Source organism: Protopterus annectens, chromosome 9.part0 (assembly GCF_019279795.1).
Source record: "Protopterus annectens isolate FY-2018-M chromosome 9.part0, PAN1.0, whole genome shotgun sequence".
In the NCBI taxonomy this organism is placed as follows: domain Eukaryota; kingdom Metazoa; phylum Chordata; order Ceratodontiformes; family Protopteridae; genus Protopterus; species Protopterus annectens.
In genome coordinates, this window is record NC_056743.1 from 1,816,441,879 (window position 1) to 1,816,454,527 (window position 12,649).

General features: G+C 40.7%; 1 protein-coding gene across 1 annotated transcript in view; it reads left to right on the forward strand.

Annotated features, from left to right (window-relative positions):
- COL5A3 (collagen type V alpha 3 chain) overlaps window positions 1–12,649 on the forward strand; it is a 1,727,233-nt gene that overhangs the window by 1,276,914 nt on the left and 437,670 nt on the right. The window contains exon 54 of the mRNA XM_044084684.1: window positions 1,026–1,079. Within this exon, the coding sequence (XP_043940619.1) occupies window positions 1,026–1,079 (54 nt within the window). The remainder of the gene's footprint in view (window positions 1–1,025; window positions 1,080–12,649) is intronic.

The following is a 12,649-nucleotide window of genomic DNA, read 5'->3' on the forward strand; positions in this document are numbered from 1 at the left end:
CCATCATGCCAAGTAAAGTAAACGCTTGTGGTGTAGGGTATTAACCCCATTCCTGGTCTCCATAGTAATGTTGGTTTCAGTATGATACTTTGAACATTAATCCCTGGTGTATGGTGGTTCCCCCATCCCTAATCCACATTTTGACATTGGTGCCATTATGCCACATTTCAATTAAACCCTGGTATGTAGTGGTTTCCCTACTACATATGTGTTCAGAAGCTGAACACAGCCTTTTGCCTATGTTCATTACAGCAACATGGTGGGGATGGCTGTGCTGGTCTACGTGGCACAGAACTTAAGGTGTATAACACTGTTATACTGTAATCTTATGCAAGAGCATAAACAACAGTTACCAGAGAACAGTATTGGGAAGCTGTAATACTTTAAAAACTATAATATACATTGCACCGCAATACATTTTCTTTTTTGTGTGTGAGGCAGCATAAAATGCAATACAGCTTTTAAAGCTGTTAAATGCTCAACAATACAGGCCTCTGGCTGCTGTTTGTGAGCTTTGCGAGATACAGCTTAGTGTATTATAGCTTTTTAAATCTTCAAAGAAGTTTATGTTACTATATATTTTTTCTTTTTCTGTTTCTCTGCGTCTTGTAGTACATTGACAAAGATGACACTCCAATGTACTTCAAAGAATTGTATGACATTGATAACTTAATCTTTCTGTAACTGTAAAACATGGAGTTGATAAAGTTGTCTTTGTTATAAAGAATTATGAATGTATTTCTGTGATCATAACCAAGTAGTTATCAAGTTTTGCTGTTGAGATGGTGAATTTCTTAACATCCATTATTCGAGGATATGACACATTTCTTATGATCAGATGCACAATTGTAATTCTCTACATTAGTGCTAAGAACTTCGCATTTTAGAGAAGGAAGTTGTGATATTAAAGTATTTGTTTCTTTGTGCATGAAACAGATTGAAAGTGCAGTATTTATTCAAAGACTCTATGACAACTCTATGACAACTTAACCTGTAAAACTAACAGTGAATTAATTTCTCTCTAGGGGCCTGTGGGTCGAAAAGGTGCTGATGGGAAGCAAGGCTTGAAAGGCAATAAGGTAACATCAAATGATTTTATTTGTAATTCTCTTGTAAAGCTTTTATAACTCTACACGTTTGAGTGTAATATGGAACTTTGCAGACTATGCATACTGACTGCTGTGAGGACTTCCAACACTGCAGGTAATGTGTAGTATGACAGGAATCTTCCAGACTATAATTACTGAGAGTCACTGGAAGAACTACAAGTACTAAATGCATGATATATTACCACTGCAGGAATGTCCCACACTGTATGCAGTGCACATCCCTGAGGGAATGTCACACTACGTGCATTATATATCACGACTGCAGGTACATCCCACAGTGTATGTACTATGCATCCCTGCAGGGAATGCGGCACTAAACACATTATATACCACCACTGCAGAAGCATCCCACATTGTATGCACTATGCATCCCTGAGGGAATGTCACACTACACGCATTATATACCATGGCTGCAGGAACATCACACAGTATATGTACTATATATCCCTCAAGGAATGCCAGACTACATGCATTATATGCTACCACTGCAGGGATGCACATCCCACACTGTATTTACTATGCATCCATGAAGGGGATGCCACATGACATGCATTATATACCACTACCACAGGAACTTCCCACAGTGTATGTACTATACATCCCTGCAGAGCATGCCACAATACATATATGCAGTTATATTACTTTTATTTTATTGAAGTTGGATTCAATGCCACAATACATGCATTATATACCACTACTGTGGGGAAATTCCCCCACTGTATGTGTTGTGTATTCAGACATGGAATTCCAAATTACATACAGCTACCGAAGCTTCCTACACTGTGTGCACTGTGTGTTCTTGTAGGAAATCCCACACTCCATGAATTATTTATCCCTGAAAGAACCCCCCCACTGTTTGCATTATATGTCACTGCTGCAGAAACTACCTGCACTGCATGCATTATATACCACCACTGCAGGAGCATCTGACATGGCTTGTACTGTGCACCCTTATAGGGAATGACATCCTGCATTTGTTACATACTCACCACTGTAGGGAATTCCCACACTGCATATCCTATATTTTCTAACACTGAATTCCACAGTACAGGAACCTACAATTCTTTAGATACTGTATATACCTGCAGGGGACCACATGCTTAAGTTCAAAACTTCATAAATGCTTGCTAGGTTATTGATCTATGAGAATCTGAAGAAGCCTGGCCTTGCATTCAAACAGCTTGTAAGAGCTTTCTACATAGTGCACACTATATATTGTTGCAAGAAATGCCATACTGCATGAATTATAGACCACCACTGCAAGAATTTACCACACTGTGTGTTATATGTATCATTATAGGAAATGAAACATTTTATGCATTAAATATCACTCTTAGGAACTTTTCACAATGCATGTGTAATGTATTTCTGCATGGAATTGCATACTGTCTGCTTTATATACCACTGCATAAACTTCCCTCAATGTATACATTATATATCACCACTGCAGAAACTGCCTACACTGTATGCATTATATACCACCACTGTGGGGACTTCCCCCACTATATGTACTAACTATATCTGCAGGGAATTATAAAGTCTATGCATTATATACCATGACTCTGGAAACTTCCCACATTCGATATACTGTATATTCCTATAGGGAATATTATACTGCATGCATTGTAAGAGAAATTAATTACCATCCATAATTTAGTTATTGAAAGAATCACACCAACCTTGAGAATTACATGTTGCGTACAGTGTGGGAAGTTCTTTAGTGATGCATCATGTATGAAGTGCAGAGAAATCCTGCAGTGGGATACAAAATATGAAATCTGGAGGAACACCATGGCAATACATAATGCACTGAGTTTGGGAAATTCCTGCCAACATCCAGTGTGGTTGCAGTATGATGTACAGTGCATGAAGTGCTCTGTATCCCTGTAATACTAAACACTGCATACAGTGACCTGTAAGGCATACATTTTGGAAAGAACTTTGCAGTAATACTATCCTGACCATGGAAATAAAATAGAACGTTTGAAAGAAGCTGCATCTTCTACTTACACATGCTTCTGTGGGCAGATTATAAAAAGTGCTTAATAGTTCATGGAAATAAGGATCCCGTGTGCATTTCTATCTTGAAACAGGTAGTTGACATTATTAGATTTGCCAGACCCAAAGTCAAACCCATTCTTGGTTTGCCTTAGGCCTGAAAGTACAATGGACTGACATTGACTTGAACCTTCACAAGGTACCTCAGTGTCATTGATCAAGTCACACGATTCAGTGCTGGGAGCATTGCAAATGCAAAGAAGCCATCAGGGATTATAAATAAATAAATGTATTCATTACTGGATAGGTAACACTGTCCTCCTCAGGAGCTATTTTTAAATGTGGCAGGGGAATTTAGTAATGATATTATTACAGATGTATCAGATGACTTTAACACTGAAAATATGACCATGACTGCATGCAGTCCTTGGAGCAGTGGGCTACATAAAAAAATACTGTGCAAAATGTACATGGAAACTACCGATACCCGTTTGTGTTCAGTCAAAACCCAAATCTTCCTTCTGTTCTAATTGATAACTACCTGCTGCAGAAAGAACTAGCAGGAACAATACAGCTGAAAAACAGATCTCAGCAGTGATTACACTAAAGAAACCATTCAATGAGGCTGAAGGTTCGTTTACACAGAATTCTAAGAACACTACAGAAACAACTTCATCCCATAAAAGAAATATCCGAAACAGTAAATTAAGGGCACTACAAGACAATCAGCTTTGCAGAGTGGGAAAGGACTTAGGCTCATCATTGGCCAGGATAGAGCTGTGGTATCTGTGAGACACAGGGATACTGTACCAGCAATGGTATCGACAGTGAAATCTTTCTAATTATACTCTTCTAAGGAGCTCACATCTGTTATCTCAAGACAAAACATTCTTCAAATTAATTGTGCTATAGAAAAATACTCTTTGACTGAGGCAAATAACTCGAACAAGCTTGTTGTAGAAAAAAAATAATCTGGAAAATAGTGGAATTAAAAAATAAATTACCCGAACACAGAAGATTCACCATTTCCTATGGCCAAGTACCAAAGAGTAAAAAAAAAAAATCCACCTGTATTTTTCTTAATGTAGTGAATGAAGAAATGTGATATTTTGACATTTTGCAAGATTGATTCAAAATGTATGTATGTTGAAAAACTACTCAAGATGTGAGCAATTTAACTTATTTAAAAGAAAGAGGGAGACGGTTAGTTTGTCGCTACAGGGACTTCCTATATCTTTATACATCCCATACTGTATAAAGAAAGCACTGCTTTAGGAACATATTTTATTATTAACTGGGTAAGCCCTTTAAGCATGTGTGTCTCCTTTAATGAATGGCACAGGAGCAGTGTAGGATTAATTGACTTGCTAACAGTCATACAGTATGCAAAGGCAGGGAATCTGGGGAAATAAAATCCATGATTACATACTGTAGCCATTTAGTAGCTCACAGCATTAATCCTCTCCCTTACACAGCAAGACAACTTCCCTGACTGTATGCTCTCTGTGCTACTGCAGGACCTTTCTGCACTGTGCCACTGTTTAGGACTGCAAGAACATCCAGTGATGCATGCCCTAAACATCACTTTACATACTTCCCAAAAAGCATGCGTCTACCACTGCAGGATCTGCCTACACAGAATGCAGTGTATATCACTGTAGGGACTTCCTACACTGCATGCACCAAGCACCATTTGTATGCAGTGTTTACCACTCAAGGAGCTTCCCACACTGCATATATTTATATCACTGACAGAATTTCCCATACTGTATGAACAAGTATAGGAACTTTCCACATTAATGCACCACTGTCATAATTTCTCCCTTTGTATACACCATGAACTATTGGAGAAACTATTTAAACTTGGTTCACTGTGTCCCATTGTAGAAACATTACAAACTGTAAGCACTGTGTTCCACTGTGGAAATTTCCAAACAATATAACACCATATATCACTACAAAGAACTTCCTATACTATATGCGCCCTATGCAACTCAAACATTTCATACACTGTGAGCACTGAATACCACTCCAGGAAGTTTTCACACTGCAAATACCCTGTATCACTGCAGGAGCCTCTAACACTGCATGCATCAGGTGCCAGTGCAACAACCATCCACACTGTATGCAATGTATACCACTGCAGAGATTTCCCACATTGCATGTGCCATGTACCACCACAGGATGTAACTGCATTGTGTGCACTTTGGACCACTGCAGGAACTTCTCATACTGTACGCACCATGTACCACCATAGGGATATGTACATCGTGTGCATCAAGTATCACTGGTCTGTAACACTGAAGAAACTTCCTACACTGTATGCATCATGTAATGCTACAGAAACTTTAAAAACACTATGCACTGTGGATTACAGCAGTAACTTCCCATACTGTACACAATATAGACCAGTACAGGACCTTCCTATACAGTATATGCTGCAAACCACAGCGGGAGCTTCAAATACCCCATGTAGCATGTTTCACTAGAGGAACTTGTCACATTGAATGTACTGAGTACTGCAGCAGGAACTTCCCATCTGTACTTATTGTATAACATTACAGGAACATCCTACACTGTTCATAGTGTGTACCACAGAAGGAGCTTCCCATGATGTATGTACTATGTACCACTACAGGAATTTCCCATTCTGTACGTACTGTATACTATTACAGCAACTTTCTATACTGTACATACTGTGTACCACTACAGGAATTTTGCATGCTGTAGGTACTGTGTACCTACACAGGAACTTCCTACACTGTTCATACTGTGTAGCACAGTATGGATTTCCATTACTGTAAGTACTATGTACCACTACAGAAACATCCCAGGCTTTATGTACTGTGTGCCACTATAGGAACATCTTACACTGTTCATACTGTGTACTACTGCAGGAATGTTTCATGCTGTATATACTGTATACCATTACAAGAACGTTGTATGCTCTACATACTGTGTGCTACTACAGGAACTTCCCATGCTGTATGTAGTGTATACCATTAGAGGAACTTCCTATACTGTACATCCTGTGTAACACTACAGGAATTCTTCATATTGTACATAGTGTGTACCACAGAATGAACTTCCCATACTGTAAGTACTGTGTGCCACTACAGGAACTTCCCAGGCTGTATATCCTGTGTACCACTACAGGAATTTCCCATGCTGTAGAAACTGTGTACCACTTCAGGAATTTCCCATGCTGTACATACTATGTAGCACAGCAGGAACGTCCCATGCTGTACGTACTATGTACCACTACAGGAACGTCCTATCCTGTATGTACTGTGTACCACAGCAGGAACTTCCCACACTGTACATACTGTATACAACTAAAGGAGCTTCCTAGACTGCTCATGCTGTGCACCACAGCAGGAAGTTCCCATGCTGTATGTAATGTGTTTCACAACAGGAACAAACTTCTAATGTGGTACGTACTGTACACCATTACAGTAACTTCATGTACCGTACATACTGTGTACCACTACAAGAACTTCCTACACTATACATACTATGTAGCACAGCAGGAACTTCCAGTGCTTTTGTATTGTATACCACTACAGGAATGCCCTATACTGTACATACTGTGTACCCGTAGTGGTACACAATATACTGTGTATACTGTGTACCGCTTCAGGAATTTCCTATCCTGTATGTACTGTGTACAATAGCAAGAACTTCCCATGCTGCATGTACTGTATACTACACCAGGAACTTCTCATGCTGTATGTATCGTACACCATTACAAAACTTCCAGTATTGTACTTACTGTGCACCACTACAGGAACGTCCTATACTGTAAATACTGTCTACTGTTACAGGGATTCCCCGTGTTTTATGTACTGTGTACCACTGCAGGAATTTACCATGCTATACATAGTGTGTAACACACCATGAACTTCCCATACCATATGTACTACTACAGGGACTGCCCAGGCTGTATGTACTGTGTACCCACTACAGGGATTTCCTATTCTGTTCATACTGCGTACCACTGCAGGAATTTCCCATGCTGTACATAGTGCGTGTGTAGGATGGTGCAGTGGTGTAGTGGTTAACATTGTCACCTCACAGCAAGAGGTTCTCCGGTTCGGTTCTCAGCTGGGGTGCCTTCTGTGTGGAATCTGAATGGCCTCCCTGAATTTGTGTGGGTTTCCACTGGGTGCTCTGGCTTCCTCCCACATTCCAAAGACATGCAGTAGATGGGTTAGGTACTCTAAATTGGACCTAGGTGTGAGTGTGTGCATGCAACATTGTGTGGTGCACCCTTCAAGGAGGGTTGGGCCTTGGGCTAGCAATCTGAGCTTGTAAAACTCATAACTGCTACAGAAACAACAGGCGGTGAAAGGTGTTCATTGCTCAATATATCACGTGGTGCATGAACAGGAAAGAGAGAGAGAGACATAGTATATACCACAGCATGAGCTTCTCATTCTATATGCACTATGTACCCCTACAGGGACTACCCATGCTGTATGTACTGTGTACCACTACAGGAATTTCCCATGCTGTACATAATGTGTACCACAGCATAAACTTCCATACTGTATGTACTATGTACCACTACAGGGATTGCCCAGGTTGTATGTACTGTGTACCACTACAGGAACTTCCTATACTGTAAATAATGTGTACAATTTCAGGAATTTCCCATGCTGTACATAGTGTGTAACACAGCATGAATTTCCCATACCATATGTACTGTGTACTACTACAGGGATTCCCCATGCTGTATGTACTGTGTACCACTACAGGAACTTCCTATACTGTATATACTGTGTACCACAGCAGGAAATTCCCATACTGCATGTACTATGTGCTAATGCAGGGACTGCCCAGGCTGCATGTACTGTGTACCACTACAGGAACTTCCTATACTGTATACACTGTGTAGCACAGCAGGAAATTCCCATACTGCATGTACTATGCACCACTACAGGGACTGCCCATGCTGCACATACTGCGTGCAAAAACAGCACATTTCCATACAGTACAGACCACATGCCACAGCAGGAACTTGCAGTACTGCATGTACTATGTACCACTACAGGAACATCCCAGGCTGTATGTACTGTGTACCACTACAGGAACTTCCTATACTGTACATACTGTGTACCACTACAGGAATTTTGCATGCTGTAGGTACTGTGTACCTACACAGGAACTTCCTACACTGTTCATACTGTGTAGCACAGTATGGATTTCCATTACTGTAAGTACTATGTACCACTACAGAAACATCCCAGGCTTTATGTACTGTGTGCCACTATAGGAACATCTTACACTGTTCATACTGTGTACTACTGCAGGAATGTCTCATGCTGTATATACTGTATACCATTACAAGAACGTTGTATGCTCTACATACTGTGTGCTACTACAGGAACTTCCCATGCTGTATGTAGTGTATACCATTAGAGGAACTTCCTATACTGTACATCCTGTGTAACACTACAGGAATTCTTCATATTGTACATAGTGTGTACCACAGAATGAAGTTCCCATACTGTAAGTACTGTGTGCCACTACAGGAACTTCCCAGGCTGTATATCCTGTGTACCACTACATGAATTTCCCATGCTGTAGAAACTGTGTACCACTTCAGGAATTTCCCATGCTGTACATACTATGTAGCACAGCAGGAACGTCCCATGCTGTACGTACTATGTACCACTACAGGAACTTCCTATCCTGTATGTACTGTGTACCACAGCAGGAACTTCCCACACTGTACATACTGTATACAACTAAAGGAGCTTCCTAGACTGCTCATGCTGTGCACCACAGCAGGAAGTTCCCATGCTGTATGTAATGTGTTTCACAACAGGAACAAACTTCTAATGTGGTACGTACTGTACACCATTACAGTAACTTCATGTACCGTACATACTGTGTACCACTACAAGAACTTCCTACACTATACATACTATGTAGCACAGCAGGAACTTCCAGTGCTTTTGTATTGTATACCACTACAGGAATGCCCTATACTGTACATACTGTGTACCCGTAGTGGTACACAATATACTGTGTATACTGTGTACCGCTTCAGGAATTTCCTATCCTGTATGTACTGTGTACAATAGCAAGAACTTCCCATGCTGCATGTACTGTATACTACACCAGGAACTTCTCATGCTGTATGTATCGTACACCATTACAAAAACTTCCAGTATTGTACTTACTGTGCACCACTACAGGAACGTCCTATACTGTAAATACTGTCTACTGTTACAGGGATTCCCCGTGTTTTATGTACTGTGTACCACTGCAGGAATTTACCATGCTATACATAGTGTGTAACACACCATGAACTTCCCATACCATATGTACTACTACAGGGACTGCCCAGGCTGTATGTACTGTGTACCCACTACAGGGATTTCCTATTCTGTTCATACTGCGTACCACTGCAGGAATTTCCCATGCTGTACATAGTGCATGTGTAGGATGGTGCAGTGGTGTAGTGGTTAACATTGTCACCTCACAGCAAGAGGTTCTCTGGTTCGGTTCTCAGCTGGGGTGCCTTCTGTGTGGAATCTGAATGGCCTCCCTGAATTTGTGTGGGTTTCCACTGGGTGCTCTGGCTTCCTCCCACATTCCAAAGACATGCAGTAGATGGGTTAGGTACTCTAAATTGGACCTAGGTGTGAGTGTGTGCATGCAACATTGTGTGGTGCATCCTTCAAGGAGGGTTGGGCCTTGGGCTAGCAATCTGAGCTTGTAAAACTCATAACTGCTACAGAAACAACAGGCGGTGAAAGGTGTTCATTGCTCAATATATCACGTGGTGCATGAACAGGAAAGAGAGAGAGAGAGACATAGTATATACCACAGCATGAGCTTCTCATACTATATGCACTATGTACCCCTACAGGGACTACCCATGCTGTATGTACTGTGTACCACTACAGGAATTTCCCATGCTGTACATAATGTGTACCACAGCATAAACTTCCATACTGTATATACTATGCACCACTACAGGGATTGCCCAGGTTGTATGTACTGTGTACCACTACAGGAACTTCCTATACTGTAAATAATGTGTACAATTTCAGGAATTTCCCATGCTGTACATAGTGTGTAACACAGCATGAATTTCCCATACCATATGTACTGTGTACTACTACAGGGATTCCCCATGCTGTATGTACTGTGTACCACTACAGGAACTTCCTATACTGTATATACTGTGTACCACAGCAGGAAATTCCCATACTGCATGTACTATGTGCTAATGCAGGGACTGCCCAGGCTGCATGTACTGTGTACCACTACAGGAACTTCCTATACTGTATACACTGTGTAGCACAGCAGGAAATTCCCATACTGCATGTACTATGCACCACTACAGGGACTGCCCATGCTGCACATACTGCGTACAAAAACAACACATTTCCATACAGTACAGACCACATGCCACAGCAGGAACTTGCAGTACTGCATGTACTATGTACCACTACAGGAACATCCCAGGCTGTATGTACTGTGTACCACTACAGGAACTTCCTATACTGTACATACTGTGTACCACAGCAGGAACTTCCCATACTGCATGTACTGTGCACCACTACAGGGACTGCCCATGCTGCACATACTGTGTACAATAGCAGCACATTTCCATGCAGTACAGACCATGTGCCACAGCAGGAACTGCACTGCAGTACTGCATGTTACTATCTACCACTGCAGGAATTTTCCATGCTGTACATAATGTGTACCACAGCATGAACTTCCCATATGGTATGTACTATGTACCACTACAGGGACTGCCCACATTGTATGCAGTATGTACCACTGCAGGAATTTCCCATACTGTATACCATTGCAGGAACCACTATACTGAATATACTGCATTCCCACTACAGGCATTTCCCATGCTGTACATAGTGTGTACCACTACAGGAACTTCCTATACTGTACATACTGTGTGCCACTACAGGAATTTCCCATACTGTATGTACTGTGTACCACTACAGGAACTTCCTATAGTGTACATACTGTGCACCACTACAGGAAGTTCCCATGCTGTATGTACTGTGTACTACTACAGGAACTTCCTATGGTGTACATACTGTGTACCACTACAGGAACTTTCCATACTGTATGTACTGTGTACCACTACCGGGATTGTCCAGGCTGCACATAATATGTACAACAGCAGGATCTTTCTATACAGTATAGACTGTGCAGAAACTTCCAATACTGCATACACATTAAAGTACTGCAGGAGGATCACATGATGCATGTACAGTGTATCACTTTATGAAATGGAATACTGCCCTGTTACCCACCTATAACTAACTTATTATAATGTTGTAGAAAATACACATTGTGCAACTAAAGCATTTGTTAATCACCCATTGTCTTTAACGTAATTGATATATGTGGTTCTGGCCATGTGTCTGTTTGCCTTGCCTCATTCTAATAATACCTTATTCTTATATGATGCTTCCATGAGGTGCATTTAAGTTGGATAATGCTTATCCCAGCTTGTCAGAACTAATTCTGTGAGATCGGATTCATTACATGTACATGTTGTGCAATGGAGCAGGCTGTGTGCTGCAGTGTTGTGTCATTTACATGTGGCACTTCTTAGTCATTGACTATGTTACATGACCTAATCCATCCATCCATCCACAAGTTATTTTTCCCTATTTTTTGCATATGGGGTTGGGGAGTAATTTCAACAGTTACAGTCATCTAGAGCCAAGGTTTACACTGCCGGGTAGCTAGCCCTGAAATGGTAATTCATCCTCACCACACACTCATGTGCTCAATCTTATCTATGGCCAATTTAGAGTGTCTAATCCACCTACTGAATGTCTTTGGAATGTGAGAGGAAACTAGAGCACTTGCAGGATGCCCATGTGAACACAGAGAGGACATACAGTCTCTGCACAGAAGGTTTTCAAGCTGAGAATCAAACTGGGAAACCTGTTGCTGTGAGGCAACAATGCTATCCACTGTGCCACCCTAAGAGTAAGCATATTGAAGTTAAGGGTTGCAAAGGAGTATCCTTCTAATTTGTGGATGAGGGGGAGATGTTCATTTGCACTGTTTTGATTTGTTTTATGTGGGTGGTACTTTTTATTATTCTTGTGTAAGGAACAAGAGATTCCAGTCATTTTCTGTTTAGTTTTATGTATTATTTCATTAGGTTTATGCATACTAATGTGTTTGCCACTTTAGTTAATGTCAAAACTTTTTAATTGCTAATTGCTTTGTTTGCACTGACTTTTGTTGATTGTTTGAGTTTGATAGTTTGTGCTACAATCAGCTGAGGTTTTTATAACCTGCCTTGAAGCATTTAAATTAATTATTTTACACATACATACATACATACATACATACATAAGGAGAAAGATAGTGAGAGTGGAAGAAAATCCCTAGCATCCAAGGAAACAGGGGGTATTGACCCCTGCAGTAGCAATTGCTATAGCATGTATAATGATATATATGTAGTGATGTTCTGGATGTGTGATTAAACTTACTTTTAATTATTGTTACAGTCAGTTGCATCTCAACTATGTGAG